This window comes from Fistularia commersonii, chromosome 8, assembly GCF_037954325.1.
Source record: "Fistularia commersonii isolate RoL2024-O1a breed Wild chromosome 8, RoL_Fcom_v1.0, whole genome shotgun sequence".
In the NCBI taxonomy this organism is placed as follows: Eukaryota; Metazoa; Chordata; class Actinopteri; order Syngnathiformes; family Fistulariidae; genus Fistularia; species Fistularia commersonii.
The window spans coordinates 10738922-10762512 of NC_141291.1; the positions used below are offsets into that span (position 1 = coordinate 10738922).

A 23591-nucleotide genomic window follows, 5' to 3' on the forward strand; every position below is an offset into this window, starting at 1 on the left:
TTCGATTTTTTTTTCTACCCCGCTTTTCGGTACAACTCACATCAAGTGCAAGTGCAAATAAAACGTGCGTGTGGAAATGTGTGTGCAATGGAAATATTACCCCTTTCAGCATTGCACGCCTACAGTGTTTTCTAGATGAGGCACATTCAAACATGGTGACGGCAAGTTGTGTTAGATAGAGAAACAAGCCAGCAGATTTCCAGCTGCTCCAAGCCCTTTGAGACTTAAAGAAACAAAAAAGGCCTTGAAGATGATGCAAACAGTTGGCTCTGTGACACATATTTAGAGCAGATTTAATTCTGTATATTTTTCTGACACAACGCTGCAGCTCAAAAAGTACAAACATGCCGTATCTCATGCTGTATCCTAGTCATGTGCGATGGGGAATTTTGCTGTCTTTCTACAATTTACGGTCTCCAGTCAGAGAACTCACCGAACGCTTGGAAAATCTAGAAAAAAAACAGCTCCTGGATTTGATTACAACCAGAAAGAAAAAATCACAAAGGTTATATGGGAATTTTAATACCCTTTAAATTATATTCTGAGATATGTAATGCAGTGAGCTTAATAGAATCATCAGCCAATATTTCAACTTTCCAGGATAATAGTGGTGTGGCATCGGCTGTACTGCCTTATGTAATCATATATCACTTCAATTACATTACATTTATTTCTGTATCTGTGTGTGTGTGTGTGTGTGTGTGTGCGTGCTTGTGTGTGTGTGTGTGCATGCATGTGTGTGCTGTATCTATACAATACCATCCCTGAATGTATCCGTCCATATATACATTCATGCATGTGTGTGTCCATGTATTTTTATGTACGATGAGTTTACATCTACACATGCGTCATGCATTTTCCATATGTTATATGTATATATAATTGTGCGTAGATTTACATTTTACATGCACATTTTTAACAATTGCTTTACATTGACATATCTGGGTCAGCTGTAGTCTTGCAGCCTCTCAAACAAACAGAGGCAATGGTCCCCTTTAGAAAATATAATTTGTAAATGGTCTACACTTATAGAGCATTTTCATCACCCTGTAGTTTCAAAGCGCTTTACTCTGGTTCGCGTTCACACACACACACACACACAGTGTGGCAGACTATTTGATTCAGTGTCTGGCCACACTTCATCATGCAGACAGGAGGCGCCAGGAATCGAACCACCAACCCTCTACCAACTGAGCCACAACCGCCCCGAGCTAAGGCTTAAGCTATTTACAATAGCGTAATTTCTAAATAACAACCCAAACACAGTGGAGGTAAGCGTGATAGAAATAGCACCAACTGGGTATAAAGTGTCAGGGGTGAGAAAATTGCATCACCAGCTAACATACATATAAAAGAAACTGTGAAATTGCTGCGGTGAGCGAGGGCACGAAGCAATAAAAAATAACAGTAGCTTTCCAGATCAACAACACACACACACACGTGATTGCAATTAAGCACATTCATTCTGCTCAGTAAAAGACTCTGGGAGAATGTGGACAGCAGCACACGTGGATCCACGGGCAAATGCAGCTGTTTGTCATCCTGGAGGCAAAGGGGCAGACTGTGGGGAGGCTCACTTTAGCACAGGTGGCATGTTCTCCAGCTTTTTAATTTTGGCTCCTCTCCTGGCCAAAAACCCACAAGATTCCTGTCTCCATCCCCCTGTATTTTCAAAAGACTAAACTCCATTGCAGTTTCCTAACAACCATATAACATCTTCTATTTTTGTCACCGTTGTGGAGACAGTTGGGTTTAAAAGCGCTGTTTAATTTTAATCAAACGGAAGCAGATGATTCATGACGAACACACAGTGTGATGGGGATGCCCAATACTAACAGGAAAAGGGAGAAGAGGAGGATTAAAAGCTGAAATCTTTCTGTAATGTTTCCATTTGTTTTATTTTGTCGACTTCAGCAACCCAGTTTATGGAAAAGCCATGTCAAAATAACACATCTGTCAGCAGCTGTGATAGCTACGACACAGATCCTTTTTGTCCATCCCTTTATCATCCTTGTTTAAAAGTAACACTCCTCGCAGCACGGCTGAATGGTTTTCCAATTTCACTGGTGATTCACATTACTTGGAATTCCCTCATGCTGTCTTGAGCACCCGCAACTGGACCGCGATTGTAAAAGAATAGCTTTTATTTTTATCCCGGATGCTTTGATCAGCGACAGAGGCTTTTAATAAGTAGTAGAAATTGATGGAAAAGTTGGCATTCCTTTACCTCAGTCAGCTCATTATCCTGATAATTCCTCTCTACATCACCCCTCTGCCAGCCCTGTATCTGCTTTGGTAGCCCTCAGAAGGCCACGGGGCATCCAGTGGCTCAGGGTGGGGTTACCAGCATGGGACAGGGGAAATGGTTTTGTCAACAGCACATTTAATTTGAGACCAAAGGGTTTTTAACAAGCGCAGCAATTACATCTTGAATCTCACCCTGGAGTCAGACCAGACAGGGAAGAGAAGCATGCAGACTTGGCTAAATCATTTATTGTCTTCTCTCTCTAAACCGCACAAACTGCAGATTAGCACACAGAATTGAAAATTAGCCCAAATGCATGATACATTTTTTTAATAGAAATTCTCAAAGTCTGACTTATTTTTTTTTGTTGATTTCAGTCCAAATTTGTATCTGCAGGCTGGACATCACCCAGTTCTTGGGCAGGGTTCCTTGAAAATTACACAGGATGAGATGTTTTTTCTGGCCTTTCATTTGGATGTCATCATTACATGGCCAAGTTGAAACCGTGGCGCTGCATAAACATATTAGGAGCGGTTTGGTGCGAGAGAATTATCTGCTGCCTGGATTCCACTCATGACAATCTTTTTTTTCCAGTATAAGAGTGAGGACATTTTTATGCGCCTGATAGTAATCCAGAGGAAGTCAGGCTGGGTGGTCAGACGTTTTGAGCTCAACAAGGTCCCAGTGTTGACATGAGCATGTGTATTGTCAGGGCCGCACTTTTCCTCCTTTGCTAATCAAGTTGATACAGGATACACAGAAAAGAGAATTCAAAATGTATAAATACACACCCAAAACAGTTCTTGAGTTGTGTCAGTCGTGATCCAATATGAGCTTGACTTTGCACATTAGCATTTCATTTGGAAACACAAGAGTGGGATGGTGAGATGAGGAATAAACCTGAAATTAATTGCCATAAAGGGACTGAGTGTCACAAATGAAGGCGGTAAAATCATCATTTTGGTTTGCTGTGAATTTTTCTAGGTCTTATTAGATGCTTAAAATCTCTAATCTGTTCTCGTTTTTCTTGGACACAAATAAAAAGAAGTTGTGGATGGATGTTTGGTGATAGTTAGGATGGGTGGAATTCATGTAGCAGGAATACAGAAGAGCCAAGAAGTACAGTTACACTTCCAAATACAGGATTGTTTTCCTCTTTCAACAAAAGTAAACAACTTACTGTTGCTAAAAAATAACACAAAGCTGTGATGATAAAATCATATGTAAGTTGCCAGAAGCAGTAGCCAACTAATATAGTATAGCTTTATATCTCTTTATATCTAGCTGCACAGCAATGATAAATGGTCCTCCACTTAACCTACCCACACATCAGAAGACTTTGGAAAAAGATGTGGAAAACTATCATCTCACACATACTCACATCTATAGACAAGTTTTTGGTTTTTAGTCACAGTCTAGTCTCGGACAGAGATTCTACAAAGACTGTGAATCTCACAGGGTGACTATTGACAAGACTCCAACTAGATTTTCCCTTTAATTTTTTTCCGACAATGCAATGTTTTCACTGGGTATTTGCAGAGCCTCTGGTAATTTGTCGCCTTTCCTCTGCTCCACACTGATCGGGACCTTCGTCATTCCCCTTCATCCATTGCGCCAACAAATTCCATCCTTTCCACCAATACTGCTCTGGTGATTGTTTGTCCAGCAAATTTCTTGTTTCCAACTTTAATTGACCTGATCTATAGGTTGTTGATTGTGTTACACCATTGTAAAGACTGAAAGACTTGTGATAATATCAAACCGTAAGCCCAAGACCAGGAAAGGACTGATCTGAAGTAGCTTAGATTACCACCTTACACTTAATGATCGAGATGACAGGAGCGAGCTGCAACTAAAATCCTAAAATTTCCTTCCGACTTTCTGTTTTTAGTCTGAGACCCTGAAATTCTTTGTGTATAAGCCCAGCATTATATATCACTTTCGCAGTTTTGCACTTCGTGGTTTAAAGGTGCTTTACACTGGATTACATTTACATTCACAAGGACACTTTGGCACAAAACAAAGCTATCATAAGAGTAACTTGCATTTCACCTCTTTTGTCATTCCCACAATTTGCCTTGTTTTTCACGTGTATGCGTTTTCCTCGACTGCGTTTGAACAGATGTTACCTCATGGTTGCGGCACAAGTGCTAGAATTTCCAGACACTGTATGTTGTTTGTTGGGGGAGAAACTACAAACCAGCGCAAAGCAGTTCCAACTTTTTGTTTTCCCACTGTGCATGTCAAGGTCCTGAAACTGATTCGAATGTGTTTTCCAGTCTGTGTTTATATTAACAGCTTTTGACGGTTTTCACTTTGGTTTTAAATTTCTTATTCCAGTCTTACCAAGGTACAAACATAGCCCTTAACAATGTTTTGAATTACTGTACTTGTGTAATGAGAGTTCTTGACTGCCAAGGATTGCTGTGGCTACTTGGCAAACAAACAAATTCATTAGTTTGTAAACAAAGTCCAACCCACTTCAGTTGAAGGATCAAACATGTTCTCTTTTGCTGTGGTGAATCCCAGCCAGCGAATCACTCCTGCAGTGGCATCTGTAACTTCTGTAGTGTTTTCTCTGTAATATAATCATAGGAGCAAATGATTGCAATATCCACTGCATTGTTGTCACCCCTTCAACGAATTTCTAAATTAGAATAGAATAAAATGCTAAAAATGGCATAGTGCATTTAAAACAGAAATTGAATCAATCCAGAAGAATTAGACTTACATTGCTCGGTTATATTGTTATGTCTATCGCTCATTTTGCACAGGCATTGTGTTTTTTTTTTGTCTATTATTTCAATTTTTGTGAATCCAACATCTCAGGAAAAGCTCAAGGGGATTTAATTAAAACCAGTATAAATAGAATAGAGGAATAGATCAGTGTGTTTGCTGTTCATGCACTCCAATTACTACACAATTATCCAGCAGCATAAAATGGAATACTCAATATTCAAAATTTTATAGGTAAAAATCAGTTTAGGTCATATTATATGTGGATTAAAATGAGGTTTGAGCCGAAGGGGCATTAAACCAGAATTTTATTTCCAACCCCTGTTATGATTTCACACATTATGTTACTCATTGCCAGTTATTCAGTTAATATGACAAACACATCTCAAAGTATTGCCTGTGGATTGAAAAAAAAAAATTAATTAAAATTTAAAAATTCAAAATCCTATGAGGACCTTTTCCAGAAGCTTAGTTGGTTTCAGTGAAGTTGTCTAATAGCTAAGGCAACGTCAACGGTGATCCAGGGGAAGCTCAGTATGAAAATGAGCCAGAGGGGGGATGATTCAGTCTTGTGCAATTCCTACGAACCACTGTGTTTCTGTGATGATGTTTAAAATCTCACATGAACAACTCAAGGGGCCACCCACAAAGATGACATTTGAAAATAAGTAATGTTTTTGTAAGATAAGTGACACTTGCAGGTGCTGCAACAGACGGAACCCATTTCTCGCAGCCCAACAAGGGTGTCATAGAGAATACCACACATGCAAACAGTTGCAGCATTATAAACAAAGTGGAAAAAAAACAAAATTTGCAGAACAATGGGAAACATATGAGAGTAATCATTTTAGCCCAGTTGTTCATATTTTTCCATGCAAAACCCAATTCAACGGTTCGTGAATGTGTAAGGGTTAAGATTTTTCTCGCCACCCTTTTAGAAAATCTCTTGTACGGGGTCACTGAAGATGTGTCAAGCTCATGAAAATTGGCTAAGCTAAACCCTTGCAGAGAAAACAGATAGCCGAGATAGAGCTAAAATTAAAAATAAAGGAACATAAATTAAGTATGCATTACATGAATAATAGATAGTTAATTTTTTATATTTTAGTTAACCAAGTAAAACAAGTTTATTTACACAAGGAGTGGAATGAACATAAAAAGTGCTGTATAACTGATTTATGGCTCTTTTGGGGCCTATAGAGTCAAGGTCGAAACTATACCATTTAGGGTCAAAGTTTGAAACATTTTGGCAAACAGATACAAATTATATTGTATTTTTTTTTTTATCATATACTAATTACAGGGCAGTGGTGGCTCAGTTTGTAGAGCGGGCATTACTCCAATTGGAAAGTTGGCGGTACGATCCCCGGCTCCTCCTGTCTGCACATGAAGTGTCATTGGCACAAGACGCTGAACCCCCAGTTACCGTTACGTAATTTAAACATGTATTTCTGTATTTTCAACAAACCCAGTTCCGCTGCCGTATTACAGAACACAACAGTTAATTCAAAGTCAAAGACATTGGAGACTTGAACATTCAGATCTGGTACCATAATAAAATATATCTGTGTGTCAGAACCACATTGGTTGTGATGAGAAGAAGTAATAATGTGCCATATTATCACAAATATAACAGGTTGCGAGTCCCCTTTCTTAAGAAATAACTTGAGTGGACACATAGCATTGTATTTTTGCTAATCTGTTGCCTTCAAAGTTAACATTTTTATTTAAGTGTGATTTAAAACTTGAAACACTGAGGTAGCCTCCAAAGTTGGCAGTTTCAGATTACAGATTTTTTATGAAAGAATAAAAAGGGAAATACAGATATTTTCTTTTTTACAATTGTTGGTAAAAAGGACATTTTTGTTTAATATTAATCTAACAAAGCTGTATTGATCTCCTCAGTCCTTTACAAGCTGTAGCGATTAATCTATCCATTGTGATGATGCTTATCCTACTCTGGGTTATTGGGGATGCTGGAGGCTATCCTACCTGCCATTGAGAAACAGAGAGACAACTATTCACTTTCTCATTCGGACATCTGCTTTTAACCTGCTGCATGTTTTTGGGCTTGTGGAGGAACACCCACTTGCAGAGAACATGTAAACTCCACACAGAAAGGTCCCCTGTCTGAATCAAACCAGGGTCTTTCGTGCTGTGAGCCTGAAGCACCTACTATTACGCCACCAGGACGCCAGCTGTAGATGTTTAAATCTTTTTAAAAATAAATATATTGCATTGAAAGGACTGCAGACTGTATTGTCGATAATAACAAAATGTGATTCTGTAATTTGATTTAAAGACAAACAGTCAAAACAACTGCCAATGTAGTTCAACATGATATATTTAAGCTTAGCTAAGATTTTTTATTCACTGGACGATAAAATAGTTAGATTTACAGTATAAATCAGGCCTGTGCATTTTACCGTTTGCGGGCCACATCCAGTCCGATTTGCATTTTCATCTGGCCGGCCAAACTAATTTCTTTGAATATTTTAACAAGTATTTTCAATCAATATTGAATTTAGAAACTTATTTTTTCCTTTTTAATTTTTTTCCAAAATGTCGGTGGGTACATGAATATTATTATTAATGATTTTAAAATTGAAATAAAATGCCAAAGAAAGTGAAATATTTGTATTGCAATTTTTATTTTGTTCACCTAGTTAGCCCGTGCATAAAAATTAAAATAAGAAATATAGCCCTCCAGCCAAAATAATTGCTCACCCCTGGTATAAATGCAACAGTGGGAGACACCTTATTTTACCTTTTTTTTCTTTAATATATCAGTCTCAGGAATGCTTTATTCCCTTTGCATCACATTCTGAAGCTGGATTTTTCAAACAATCAAAAACCTCTAGGAAAATTCAGCAGTAGCATCTAATCCTATCAACACATTCTGGGGAAAAAAAGAAAGACACATGCCATATAACCAGCCCAATAACACAAACAATGTCAGACATATATGCATCAAGAATCTTTACCAGAATGGAAAACCAAAGGTTTAGAAAAGTGTTGCTTAAGAGTCAACAGACCAACTTTTATTCTAATATAATAAAAGAAGAACACTGGCGAGAATAAATGTAAAGTTTCACTGCTTAAGCACAGCAACAACAAAAAAACAGCTAATCAAACATGTCTGGACCATCAGGGAGGATCTTCTTTCCCATTTCCATTTGTAACTGAACCTCATGACATACTGTATGGACAGGAAACACCACTTTGTCATAATGATTCAAAAGGGCTATTATGACTGTAAAGTTAAAGCAGCACAGGATGTCTTTGCTACAATACTTTAAATGGTACCCTCTCTGAACACACTGAGGGCCATATTGAACATACAAAATATGGATATTTACCATGGAGGAAAATGTGTTTTTCAGTATAAAATAATTTCAAAATAACTATTTTGACTATTCATAGGGTCAGACACACATGATACCGAGAGCCTGCAGTAGCATTATTATATTACAGTGACATGCATTTCAACCTGAGTTTAAAAAATGTTGTATATATATTATATATACTACTATTTCCATAAAAACCTATGGCAAAGGCAGGAGGTAAATTTCATCTTGGATTTGTCTTAAATGAAAGAGTAGCTCCCTCTTGTGGAAAAGCCTCAGACATGAGGTCTACAGTGCATTATTACTATTACAGCATCATAAAAATTTTCTAGTATCCTGTCATGATTAGGGTTCATTTAAAACAAATCCAAGTAGACTCATAGCACACCTACACACACCCACAAAGCAATGCCCACACATATTGCTGCATATCGACGAATGTAAACAAAGCATTTAAGCAAAATTATACATTATAAAATAGGGGCTTTGAATATGTGATCTACCAATTACTACGTTACATGAGTTCTTTGATTCTCACACAATAAGTTCCGCGCACACACACACCGCTCTATAAACTGACAATTTCATAATCAATAGTACTGAATAACACAAATATTATTTGGCATTACCTTTTTTGCATTTGATTTTAATTAAAAAAAAAAAAAACATCACAACCATGGTCTCCTTTCAGAAACTCACATAAGTTAATTGTCAATGTCCTGAACAAGGACTAGCTCAGCCACAATAACATAAACACAAGAGACAGCAGCCCAACCCCCTCCAAAAAAGAAAACTTTTAGAAACACAAGGTTGTGTTTGAAAGGCTCTGACCAGATCTCAGTTCAGCATAAAATTTAAAAATAAATAAATAAATTATTTTATTTTTCATGCAAAAATGTGAAACCTTAAGTACATGTGTGTACTTTCTGTGAGCGATCCATTCCAAGGCTGAAATGTATTATGGCATTCGCGACTGATCATCATGGCTTGTTTGGTGTTATTCTTCCAGGAATGTTGCATGTTTGTTTTTTTTATCTAACACCTAGTTAGTGCTCTCAAAGAACATGAAATCCTGTAAGGGGTGAGAGAAGAAAAGAAATGGGTCACAAAAAAATTGAAAAGCAAAGACATTACACTAACATCAATCTGATGTATAATTGCAGTTTAAAAAAGAATGAGGTTAGTCATTTCCAAGACTAACTTTGCAAAGTTGTTTAGCTTTTGTGATGATAGGGTTGGTTTAATGTCACATTTCCCACTAAATATAAGCCAAGTCACATTAAGTGGTGGGTCCACTAAATTTCTGACAAGCAGAGACAAGAAAGCAATCACTCACAGAGAGTTGGGTCATATGGCAAATGTCTGGAGGAGCCACATGCTCTACTTGTGTGTGAATGCTAACTTTAGCCTTCTCGCTTATTTATTTATTTTCTAAATAGATAAATGAAATAATGTACTTACAATGAGAAAACAGGCCCCTATCATTACAGCCTTCATTCTGACATCCAGATCAGTTGGAAACTGGATACCAAAGTTGTCTGAATCTGTGAAAACTTCCCGGAGAAGTCCTGTCCACTGCTTACTGATTTTTCCTATTTTACTGACTTCATCCATCGTCAGGATCTGGAGAGAGAAGACAAATTGCTAACATATGTCACTTTAGGACACAGATCAATTCCCGAACTTGTTTGGTTTTGTTGGACTTAGATTGTGGAGAATTCATAATCCTATGCAACACTAGCTTTCTGGTCACAGCCACACTGACTTTAATTTTGTCTCCTCTTCAAAGCAACTACTGGGAAAAATGGTTGGTAAGATCATGCTTCAATTCCAAATTGTCCCGACCTGGAAAAAGGTCTAGATCATTGACCCAAATCCCTTTCACAGCTTTCATAGCTCGTCACTCTAATACAACCGGAGCCACAGAGCAATAGCCATGTAGTGCCACACAAGAGCAGCATCATCCAAGCCACAGCCTGCTCTTACTGGAAAATGCATTTCTTGCTTCACAACCTGAGTGTGATCTCTTCCAAAGAAGTATTCATGGGGCAAGAATTTGACCGTCTTGTTTTATGCGTTGACAAATTAAATGGATGTTTATAGATAAATTCACCTCAAAGTCAACATCTGGGAGGCAGCTCCATCCACAAAAGGGTCCATTGATCTTCAGCACAGGCTCTGTGTGTTCATTCGCCACGATGAATTTCGGTGAGAACGGATGCCACTGTTGTACAACATACCCCACTGTGTTGCCAGGAGGAGCCTGCACCTCCAGCTGAGTGCGAGATTGAAGGTTTATATTGACAAGATCCTCAGAAAGCGGTTTAAGCTGAGACTGAAAACTGGCAGATGTGGTGCAGATTTTAACAGCGAGAGCATGAGCGAATTTGTCTCAAGGAGCATTCCCTCACCTCTTGTAGACAACAAGGGAAAAAGCAGGACATGCACTTGAGGGGCCGCGTGACTGTGATGACCTCTTGTCCGAAATTGTCCAAGACGTGGATGGTGAAGGAGCGCATGGGACCGCAACACTGTCGGCTTAGACAGTCATTCTCCTCCACGGCATAGAACACGTTCTGACCCATGCTGTTCCGCACCTCATACTTGTTGTTGCTTTCAAAGCCAACAAGAGCTGTATGCAGGAGAAAAATGTCCCGAGGTGTTACTGCATCAAACTGAGGAACCTAGAAAAGCTATTTTTTATAAAAAAAAAAAAAAATTACAAATCATATTTACATAGTGTCCTGTACCTTCAACAAGTTCAACTTTTTGTTTGATGAGTAGTTGATCCACCTAGAAAATACACAGACAATACAGATACAAGTTTGCCCTCCTGCAAATCCAGTAGTTTGGGGGAATGGGTGTGGTTGGGCTCACATTGCGAAGCTGGGCTGGAAATTACATTCTGCTGTGGGCCAGATAGCTGTCGTAACGTAGTCCAATTTTTTAGTTCAGTTTGACGTAATTGAGTGAAACAGTTTCTGGGATCTCCATTTGCAGGAGGGGGAGTTGGTAGGTTTACAACACTGACATCAACTAATCAGGATCTCCTTTCGCAAATACAGGCTTTCCACAGTGGTCATTAACAGCACGACCAATCATTCTGTCCTCGGGATGTAACCCAATGAAGCAAGACAATAGGAAGTATGCATGCACAAAACCAGGCCCTTGAAACAAAACGTATTAAATTCTCATGTTTATATGCTTGTTTTTGCAGTTGTGGCATGATAAAATGCCATCTGTCATTTTTTTAATGTCTGTGAAATAGGCTGCGTAAACATCTGCATAAGATCGATGTGGTCGCCATTGATTGGCGAGTGCATGTACAGTTTAACAACTGGATTTGAGAAACCTTTTCCAAGCAGAGATTCATCCTTGACCTAGAATGAATGGATCATTCATGAATGTTTACATAGAACTCCAAGACATTTTCGATTGCATCCGTTAAATGCATAGGTTGCCTATCTGTGTCTATCTGTGATGTTTAAAAATCAAATCAAGAACAGTGTGCATTTTTGTGTTATTTTGCACTCTGTCTTCAGTGAAAATTCTTGACACACAATGTTTCTGATGAGTAAATCCTAATCTCACAAAGATCTTCTTACTGTCACAAATAATCCCCTGCAGCTCCGCGCACATTCATCATTCGAGAGCACGTTGAGAGCGTCTGCTTACAAAAACATGAACAATTACCCATATTGGTTGAGCGGATGGGGTTTAGTTTATTGCAGGCCAGTTGACTTGCTAAAGGAATATTTCCAATATTCACAGATCATTCACCTGTGTCAGGTACTCCAGTCCTGGTGGACAGCCGGGGATCCCCGGACTGGGCACGGCGTACATATTCATCTTCGGGGGAGTTTGCTTAGAGACCTGTTGATCAGAAAGAGGCTCGAAATAAGATCAGGCGCCATCTTCTGCTTCATTTGGTGATACCCATAAGCAAATGGATAAATGGCGGCAGGTGGATAGCTAGTAGTTATCTTCAGATGCCATCTTTAGGCAGTTTAATGGACATGCGCGTTTAGGTCGACATTACGGTAATGGTGCTCTTGCTGTTCGCCGCGGCGTCGCGTACCGTCGCTGCCCCCGCTGTGGGGGGGAACCGTTATAGACCACAGGCTACACGGGACGGGACGACACAAACGTCATATCTAGGGCTTCCGTCGGTTGAAGAATACCGTAAAGAAGCCGATTGACCATAAACAACGAGCCCGAAGCCGCAAGGCGTCTCGTCGCAGAGCCGCTTCTTCCCAAAATTCTGGGTTCGGTTAGAATGTGGGACGTTCACGGCCGCCTGCTAGCGGAGGAATGGAGAGCGCGCGTCTGCCTCCGGAGACTTTTATTTTTTGTCATCGCAAGGAGGCCGAGTTGCTAGAAGCGTAGTTTACACGACATCGTCGGCGAAAGAGGCTAGGAGACAGACAACTACGAAATAACGACCACAGATACTCACCAAGACTTCACCTGCTGCCCGGGATAGTTACAGGCCACTCCGGAACCAGGACTATGGAATAAAACGTTAATCTCATTGGTGGAACGTCATTGCACGTGTCATCCTAATAGACCAATGACGAGACGGGAGATTAAAACGGCGAAACCGGGGCCCCGGATTAAGATCTGGAGCAGCGGCTCTTTCCCAAGAAATATTATTTATCTGGGGAAAATAAGACAACCATGCAGAAGTTCGCATCAGTCAATCAAACACAGCTGAAGTAGAAAGGGGTAGATTAGATCAGATTACATTTGATTCAACGAAATGAAGTTGAGCATCTAACTAGAAGTGCGAAAAAAGCAGCAGGTGCACATATGATAAATAAGTTAACAGTATGGTATATAGATTAACAGTTTGAAATAGTGTATTATGTTAATAAAATACAATAATATTGTATATACAGAATTGTATATACAATATACAATTCTGTTTTACAGAATTGGCATCTATTTCATAGATGGATATGGGAATTAAAGTTAATAATCTATGGGCAGGAACTATGCACATCATTTACAAGACGAAATGTACAGATGGTAAATTATGCAATACAAAAACTACAGTTGAAATGAACATTTAAGAGTGCATAAATAAATAAATATGGACAGAAGCGACCCAGTGTTACTTAACTAGTGTGGTATTGTGTAGTACCATGCAGAACGGTTCAGTAGTGCAGTGTATCTTAAATTACAAAAATGCTAAAAGATGATATGCCATAAAAGGGAAAAAAAAAACTGTAGCTTTCAAGTCAAGTCAGTACAAGCGCAATGTGGGTGGCCTTCTACCTCCACTGTTTAGGGTAGAGAGAGAGCGAGAGTGTGATAATGCAGCCTCAGGGCGGCACTGGCCCGTGCCTCTCCAAGCCTGCCTTGGGGGGGCACGGAGCAGTGTCTCCCTGTGCCGGTCCCAAGCCCGGATAAATGCAGAGGGTTGCGTCAGGAAGGGCATCCGGCGTAAAACTTTTGCCAAAACCAAATATGCGAGACAACCAAAACTATACCATACCGGATCGGTCGCGGACCGGGTTAACAACGACCGCCATTGGTACTGATGACCTACAGGGTACTAATGGAAATTGGGCTACTGTGGGTCGAAGAACAAGAACAAGAAGAAGAGGTGGAGTGCGTGTTCGGAAGCAGAGAGAGAGGAGGAAGGGAAAGAGTCTGGGACTGAGAGTAGGGACTTTGAATGTTGGGACTATGACAGGAAAAGGTAGAGAGCTGGTCGACATGATGCAGAGAAGGAAGGTGGATATACTGTGTGTCCAGGAGACCAGGTGGAAAGGTAGTAAGGCTAGAAGCTTAGGAGCAGGCTTTAAGTTGTACTATTATGGTACTGACAAGAAGAGAAATGGAGTAGGAGTTATCTTGAAGGAGGAGTTTGTTAGGAACGTCCTAGAGGTGAAAAGAATGTCAGATAGACTTATGAGTCTGAAACTGGAAATCGAAGGTGTGATGCTCAATGTTGTTAGTGGCTATGCCCCGCAGGTGGGATGTGAATCTGAAGAGAAGGAGAAGTTCTGGAATGAGTTAGATGAAGTGATGCAGAATATTCCCAGAAATGAGAGAGTGGTCATTGGTGCAGACTTCAATGGACATGTCGGTGAAGGCAATAGAGGGGATGAAGAAGTGATGGGCAGATTTGGTATCCAGGATAGGAATGCAGAGGGACAGATGGTGGTAGATTTTGCAAAAAGGATGGAAATGGCTGTAGTGAACACCTTTTTCCAGAAAAAACAGGAACATAGGGTAACTTATAAGAGCGGAGGTAGGAGCACGCAGGTAGACTACATCTTGTATAGACGAGGTAACCTGAAAGAGATTAGTGACTGCAAAGTAGTTGTAGGTGAGAGTGTAGCCAGACAGCATAGGATGGTGGTTTGTAGGATGACTCTGGTGACAAGGAAGATGAAGAGGACAAAGGCAGAGCAGAGGACAAAATGGTGGAAGCTGAAAAGGGAGGAGTGTTGCATGGTTTTCAGGGAGGAGTTGAGAAAGGGTCTGGGTGGTCAGGGTGAGCTTCCAGATGATTGGACAACTACAGCTAGTGTTATCAGGGAGACAGGTAAAAGAGTACTTGGTGTGTCATCTGGAAGGAAAGTAGATAAGGAGACTTGGTGGTGGAATGAGGAAGTGCAGGAGTGTATACAGAGAAAGCGGTTAGCGAAGAAGAAGTGGGATACTGAGAGGACTGAAGAGAACAGACAGGAGTTCAGGGAGGTGCGGCGAAAGGTAAAGATAGAGGTAGCAAAGGCAAAACAAAGGGCTTATGATGACTTGTATGCTCGGTTGGATAGTAAGGAGGGTGAGAATGATCTATACAGGTTGGCGAAACAGAGAGATAAAGATGCAAAGGATGTACAACAGGTCCGGGTGATAAAGGACAGAGAGGGAAATGTATTGACAGATGCTAGAAGAGTGATGGGAAGATGGAAAGAGTACTTTGAAGAACTGATGAATGTGGAAAATGAAAGAGAGGCAAGGGTAGAAGAGGTGACTATTGTAGACCACAAAGTAGCAAAAATTAGTAAAAGTGAAGTGAGGAAGGCATTGAAGAGGATGAAGAGTGGAAAAGCAGTTGGTCCTGATGATATACCTGTGGAGGTGTGGAAGTGTCTAGGAGAGGCAGCGGTAGATTTTCTGACTAGATTATTCAACAGGATCTTAGAGAGTGAGAAGATGCCTGAAGAATGGAGACAAAGTGTGATGGTGCCTATTTTTAAGAATAAAGGGGATGTGCAGAATTGTGGCAACTACAGAGGGATAAAGTTGATGAGCCATACAATGAAGTTATGGGAAAGAGTAGTGGAAACTAGACTGAGAGCAGAAGTCAGCATTTGTGAACAGCAGTATGGCTTCATGCCTAGGAAGAGTACTACAGATGCAGTATTTGCGTTGAGAATGCTAATAGAAAAGTACAGAGAAGGCCAGAGGGAGTTGCACTGCGTTTTTGTAGACCTAGAAAAAGCATATGACAGGGTGCCAAGAGAGGAGCTCTGGTATTGTATGAGGAAGTCTGGAGTGGCAGAGAAGTATGTTGGACTGGTGCAGGACATGTATGCTAGCTGTGAGACACTGGTACGGTGTGCTGTAGGGGTAACAGAGAAGTTCAAGGTGGAGGTGGGACTCCATCAGGGATCAGCACTGAGCCCCTTCCTGTTTGCAATGGTGATGGATAGGCTGACAGATGAGGTTAGACAGGAATCCCCATGGACCATGATGTTTGCGGATGACATTGTGATCTGTAGTGAGAGCAGACAACAGGTAGAGGAAAATCTAGAGAGGTGGAGGTATGCTCTGGAAAGGAGAGGAATGAAAGTTAGTCGCAGCAAGACAGAATATATGTGTGTGAATGAGAGGAACTCGGGTGGAGCGGTGAGGCTACAGGGAATGGAGATCAAGAAGCTGGAGGATTTCAGGTACTTAGGGTCAACAGTCCAGAGCAACGGAGAGTGCGGAAAAGAGGTGAAGAGACGGGTCCAAGCAGGTTGGAATGGGTGGAGAAAAGTGTCAGGGGTACTATGTGATAGAAGACTATCGGCCAGAATAAAAGGAAAGGTGTACAAGACAGTGGTGAGACCAGCGATGATGTATGGACTAGAAACTGTTACAATGACCAAAAGACAGCAGGCAGAACTAGAGGTTGCAGAGATGAAGATGTTGAGGTTCTCTTTGGGAGTGACCAGGATGGATAGGATCAGGAATGAATCTATCAGAGGGACGGCACATGTTCGATGTTTTGGAGAGAAGGTCAGAGAAGCCAGACTGAGATGGTTCGGTCATGTACAGAGAAGAGATAGTGAATATATTGGTAGACGGATGCTGGAATTGGAGCTGCCAGGCAAGAGGTCTCGAGGAAGACCAAAGAGAAGATTTATGGACGTAGTGAGAGAGGATATGAAAGTAGCTGGTGTGAGAGAGGAAGATACAGAGAATAGGGTTAGATGGAGAAAGTTGACTCGCTGTGGCGACCCCTAACGGGAAAAGCCGAAAGAAGAAGAAGAAGAGAGCGAGAGTGTGATAGAGACAGGAGGTGGCGTGAAGGTTGTAAGGGACAGGCATAAATTATCTCACATTAATAAACTAATAATAACAGTGGCTCCAGCTGTCATGATACATGAAAAGCTTCAATATTCAGAAACTAAATAATGGTGGGCGCTTGACACGACCACTGCAGTAGATCAAGCTATACCCCCTGGGAACCTGTGAAATGACTGAGCGAAGGGACTATCAAAGTCACCAAGCCTGTTTTGATTCTTTATTGAGAATTGTAAAACTTCGGTTTAATAACTTGATCAGACAAATAAAATGTTTTATTAGGAAGAAAAGAATAGCATTAACATTCTTAAAGTGCAAACAAGCAAACAAGAACACAACGGCTGTTTGAAATCTATTTAAAATCATTGCACTTATATGTCGATATATGAAACGCATTTTTAACACTGCCCACAGTTTTCATTATCATTAGGATGATCTTTTGAAATATTAGAATAAAAAAAATCATATTGCAAACATTTGAATATATTGGATATCTGAAAAACCAAAATACAAATAGAATTATCTTGATTAAGCACAACCAATATTTACCTTGTTCTTATTTACTTTTAGGTCTTGATTGAATCTAGGGAACTGTATTTTAAATGATTCAGGTCCATGTAATGGAGTTTAAAACTTGTCCTTCTTTTCTTGATATTTACCTTATAAATACAAAGCAAAGATGGTGTAAATACTGAGAGCGCTCTCCCAGATTCACTTTGTGCTTGCCTGAGTGAAAGCAAGACATAATGAAGCCATAGCTGACTAGAACTTTAGTTCACCAAGGCCATGGGCTCAATGGGCTGTCCATAAAGAGTATCCTAAGCCCCATTCTAGAGCACTTGGAATGCACAATGGGCACACGCTCAGGTCCTCCTTCGAAAACTGAGGCACTCGTCTGTGGCTCTCCATCATAACATGTCGATCCTCGCTGCTTGCAATTACATGGCAACAACATACACTTGGAAGGCTGGGGAGGAGCTATTGTCAGAACACTACAATGGCCAACAAAATGCATCCCTCTAGATTCTCACTCCTGCATGCACCCAGTCAAAACCTGGTACTTTGGGCGTTACGCGTGCAGCTGAGACAGGAGCTTCTTCCTCCCCGGAAAGAGTCATGGCCAGCTGCTGCGGAGCCTGCACATTAAAAGAGAACCACATCCTTTCTTGCCAAAATTGGGCCACCGGAAAGGGGTTCTGTGGCCACTGTGAATTACTCTCTGGAGCCTTTGCAGAATCAGGGGTAATGAGGGAAAATAATGTAGAAGAAGTGACCTGTTGGTGTTAGAGAGATCTGATTAAATTTAGAATAAGCAGGTTAATCAGATGGGCTGTCTGGAGCAATATTGGGTATCTGAGGCCAAGCCCTACTTCATTTCATTGCCACTCCAGTGCAGGTCGGGCCCAGGTTTGGAAATGAGTTGGTCTTTGAAATACGTATTAGAGGCAGTATTTAAAGTGTCTGCAAACAGGGGAACTTTACTCTCCCTATGAAAGAGCACACTGCACCTGTTGAGGGTTTAACTACTCGACTCTGCTGATGTATGTGAGGTTTGGATGATCTCTTTACAAACGGAACGGCCGCATTGCTCCATCTAACCAGTTCCTTCATTTCTGAGTGCCAGAACAACCCCCATCCATTATTAATGTCTTACATTATAATTTCCTGAGGCTGGAGTGATGTGGGAGAGAAAAAAAAGGCAGAGAGAATTTGATTTCAGGTGCTCGGGGAAATACCGTGGCGGTATGTCTTCCCCCCCAATGACACAGCCATCAACCAGTAAGATTGATTAGTCTATGCTCTTTCTAAACAGGGTCAAGCACCATGGCAGGGTGGGTGCGATTAGCACCAACAGGATGCACTGAACATCTTCCTTCACATTAGAGGAAGTAATGAGGGCATTAAATATACATATGGTAAATTCATCAAGAACACTTCTGCACATTCTGTTTTTTAACTGCTTTTATCATAGTTCCAAGAAAAAAGGAAATAGCTCCTGTTGCTTTTTTTTTACATTTGACTATTATTTCAAATGCAGTTTCAAATACCTGATATCATGACAGAAAACTTACTCTCTGACGGAATTCCGTAAAGAATATTTGCTTCATGAAACACCCTGTTTGTATTTTTGGTTCTGAGATTGATTCCGGGATTGGATACCGTTCTTCTCTCAACAAAAAAGTCATATTTGTACAAAAGATGTAGTCGTTTTCTGGTCCAGAGCACCCCAGATCTTTTAAATAGATAATGTGCTTGGTGAGAATGCAGACCATGAACTAACAGGGACATTTTTAGCTTTGCGAGAACCAAGCAACATAAATTCCCTGCACGAGACTCTGCAACACGCTGAAACATGCACTGGTGCTGGTGGATGACTGAAGCAGCAACGGGTCTCTGTGTCTATTCACAATATATATCTGTATCCAAACTTGTGTGGAAGACATTGTGCTTGGGTTTCCTGTGTATGGGTTGTACTGTACCTTCCCATGCCTCCATACATCATCTTGTCCCCAATGCTAATGTTTAAAATGCCGCCCTTTTCTTTGACAGCTATAATTGTGAATCCTGTTGTTGTTTTTGTTCTTCTGAGGAGAAATGGAGTGGGACATTCCTGTGTAACTGTGTCTATAAAAAGCAAGTTATTCCCTCTTGTATCGATTGTCATGCAGAACAACAAACAAACTGCAACCCTGGAGAGGAGGAGGCGTCTGCAGGTGAGTTTCCCCGAGGCTGTGTCTGGTATTTTGTGCAGAATGGCTTTGATTCTGTTGACCAAATGTTGCATCAGTATCCCCACCGCTGTCATCAGACATTCCTACGGGTTTGAAAGTCAGATGTAGTTATCTGGCCGATTGTGCGTCGGTGTGGTGACATGAGGTCTGCAGTTGAGAGGCCTGTGGAGAGACGTGTTGATTCCTTTGAAAGAGCACTTGAGGCATTTAATGCTGATAAGCCACTGATCGGGCAACAGTTCTCCATTCCTACCGCACACATCCTAACTGCATGACCTCCTAACTTTTTAGGCGTCTGCAGAACACTGTTGCACATATCCTATGATAGTAGCTATCAAATCAGCAAAGTTCACAGAGAATTAATATCAAAATTGTTTAGGCAAAGAAGTAATTTTCAGTATGATAATTATATGTGAGTGGAAATGCTGGACAAATTTGAAGGCAGAAAATGCACTATGCTTGTTACAGAAAATAGCATGACAAAGGATTATGTTATAAGAATTTGTGAAAATGTCACAATACTAACATATCCAGAGCAATATGTAGATAGAAAAGTGTAGATAGTGCATTTGGCTAAGGACACAAGGTATTGACATCAAAACATTGACTTGTGAGTCAAACATAATATGTCTAGTAAATTTATAGAGGTTTTTTGGATGCATAAATAATGAGTCTTACTCAAGATAGTATGATTTTTATGTTATGTATGATTTTTTTAATGTCATTTGCACATATTTTTAAGACACATAGCAGGAGAAATGATATTTCTGTTGTTCCCTTGTGTGTATGTTGTTTCCCGAAAATTCAGTCTTAAAGCAAAAACTGGAATGTAATGCAACTGAAAAAATATATAAAGTCTGATTTTCTCAGTATATAGCAACTTATTAGGAGTTATTCCACTTAATATCCACCAGGGAGCAGTGTTGAGCTAATAATAGGATTCCTTTATGACATTAATAGGAACAATGCAGAAGTGCCTTTTCATTGTAGAGCAAAATATTCACAAACAGCAACATACATAGCACACACAAACATGCACGCTTGCTGTTCTATTACAAATGGCATGACGTCGGGTATCCTTATTTGCGAATACAAATTACCTGATTTTCTCAAGCGCCACTGATTTCTCCAGGAAACACTAATGAGAACAAACGATGATTCACACACAGATCTGCTGACACTTCAGGCACAGGAATCTAAAACATGTTTTAATTGATTCATATTAGAACAATTGCTCGGGGTGGCCTGTCGTAGACCGACATATACAGTCAGTAGCCATAATTTGTTAATTTTGACATGATAATTATATAAATTCTTGTTTTTTAAGCCTGTGTGTGTTAAGCTTTAATTGTGCCACATTGTAAGCAAAGAATAGTGTTTGTAACTCAGAGAGTCAACTGTATCATTCTGACTGCCCACCCAGAGGATTGGGACTAATGTCCTTCATCAGCAAGATCAAAACAAAGTGACACGGTGTCTTTGAGACGGCGGTGTTTTCCGCTCCCATCTGAATAAACAGAACAGACAGTCAGGGGGTCTTTGAAAGCCAGTCAGATTATCTTTCTGACTCTAAGAGCACAGTTACTCCCACCAGGGGTTTCTTTCGCCCTCCCTCTGCCGCTCCTGTGTTCTCACACACACTCTCCCCGCAACATCTCTACCTGTTTTACCATTTTTTTCCTCTTGGCTTTTTTTTGGGGGGGGGTTGTGGAAAGGTGGTAATGTTTAGACTCACGGGTAATCTTTCCCGCGCTCCTAACGAGGCTGTCATGCTCAGCCCATAATGAGCTTTAAGATGAATGTAAAAAACGCCTCCATTACACCACTTTCATCTTCTTGTTCATTAGGTTAGCACACGGCTAAAACGGATGACTCCAGTCCCAATGTTCCATGCAAAAATATAATATGTGTTACATGTGGAGGCGGCGCATGATATTTTGCCATGATTTTTTTCATTCAAGCTCACAAATACACCATTACCTACCTTCGTTTAATAGTAAGCTGAATCTCTGCATATTAATACCATAGAGCTGATTTTTATGCCAACATGTAATAAAATTCTCTTCTACGGATGTGTGTGATTTGTTTTCATCATCTGCGCTGTCCATATTCATCACATTCACCCCTTTTGTTATTCCAGCTTTGTCTCTTCACCTCTGCCCATCCCTCACATCCCTCCCTCTTTTTATTTCTCCCATTTCTGCACCCCTGTCAAGTGCTTTGTTTGCTGTGACTTTCCATGCAGTTATCTGAGCAGAGACAGTATGCCTCACTCTGGCACAGGACCTCAGTTTCCACGGCAACTTTATAATTGTTTTGGATGCGTTCCAAACGCCACTGGATACCGAGGCATTATTGATGTCAAAAGAAACATGTATGAAATGAGGAGATGCAGAGGCGTCCATATGGTTCTGTACACAGCCTCATGCAAAGCCATTTAACCATTTTTCAATGGGAGTTTTGTGATACTCACGAATAGATCCCACATGTGTCGCATGATATTTCATAATTTTGATCTTTCTCCATCACAAAAGGATAATAGCGTGTAATATAAGCCAGTGAACTGTGCAATATTTCTCCTATTCATGCCATTAAGTCATTGTCACAGTATGTACTGCTGGGCTGGGTATGTCAACCGTACTGAATACAATATGTCCATCATGATGCATTAAAAATGTGGAGAATGAAGTGCATCTGAGAGCGCGGGGGAAAATAAAAGTCCGCGGCACCAAATCTTCCCCTTGAGCCGTGCATGTCTCTGATGGCCTCACTCAATACAAGTGGTCTTTGTTTTGACAGGAGAGTCTGTATGAGTTACCCCAGTGGCTATCACCATAACCATGTTGTGATACACTTCATCCCCTACCACCCTGCTGTCTCTCCCTCCCTCTCTCGCTCTCTCTCTCTCTCTCTCTCTCTCTCTCTCTCATTCTCTCTCTCTCTTTCACACACACACACACACACACACACACACACACACACACACACACAGCCTTGCAGCACCTCTGAGACACTTAAAATGCAATGTTGCAATATTAAGATAACATATTGAGTCAACAACAGTTTGGCTTTGAGTGGCTAACCCAAACTGCACCGTTTTAAATTACAACTCCACAAACATAGTTTTATTCAGGGCGGTTACAGGTTTACTCTTCTCACCCGCGTATTTGAAATTCTGACCCTTTCAATGTCGCAATATCACAGCCTATGTGAATAAAAATGTTCCTGACAGATCTTCTTTTTTTCCACTGATCTGGGCTTCCCCTCCCAACTCTTAATTTATGACCTGTGAGGAGGAACCCAGGGAGTGAGAAGTGAGTGAGACTGGTGTGAAAGCCCTGAATAGAGCGGGGGGCAATAGACACTCCAAATAACACAAAAGAGGAACCACAGCTGTTTGGAGACAACACAAGCCCGCACGAAACGCTGTCTTCTAAGGCTGTGCTCTCGGACTGGCAACCGTGCTGACTTTGGAGGCTGAACTGCGGTACAAACAGTGTGTGTAGCACATGGATATATCAAATTTACAGAGAGGAGTGAGATTTCACATGACGTTTAAAGTTCCAGGCAGTTCCTATAAAACTACGGATGTTGTAACTTTAATAATTCTTACAATCTCCTGAACTCAATAAATAAGATATCCATCATTCTTGCGCATTTCCAGCAACAGAACAATCACACAGAGAGTTGGAAATAAGGAAATTGGATGGGAAAACAGTTCTTCTGCATTGAGAGACAAGAGGAGGAGAAAAAATAGGCGTAACAGTCAATCACCCTGGCTCTTCTGAGGTGCTCTGCTGAGCCTCAGGAAGATATCATTGGGCCAGTGACTGACTATCAGCTGTGGTTAAAGCATTTCTAAAAAAAATTCAAGGTTCAACGTTCAGTGGACAGTTTACTTACCCATCACTAAATACAAAAATAACTGTAAGATTGCAGTTATCGTATCCTAAATTCCTAATTGGCTTCCTGGTTCCACATCTGCTTCCTGGTTGATGACTC

The 23591-nt window shown here is 40.7% G+C and overlaps 1 protein-coding gene across 1 annotated transcript; it reads right to left on the reverse strand.

Moving 5' to 3' along the window:
* Positions 1-7613: 7613 nt before the first annotated feature.
* LOC147231902 (phospholipid scramblase 1) lies at positions 7614-12836 on the reverse strand. Its single transcript, XM_086151114.1, has 7 exons — positions 12785-12836; positions 12109-12201; positions 11079-11121; positions 10740-10960; positions 10442-10603; positions 9790-9951; positions 7614-9400 (listed from the first exon to the last, which is right to left on the reverse strand). The coding sequence occupies exons 2-7, from the start codon at positions 12175-12177 to the stop codon at positions 9371-9373; spliced, it is 687 nt and encodes a 228-aa protein (XP_086007240.1). The 5' UTR covers positions 12178-12201; positions 12785-12836; the 3' UTR covers positions 7614-9370.
* Positions 12837-23591: the final 10755 nt, after the last annotated feature.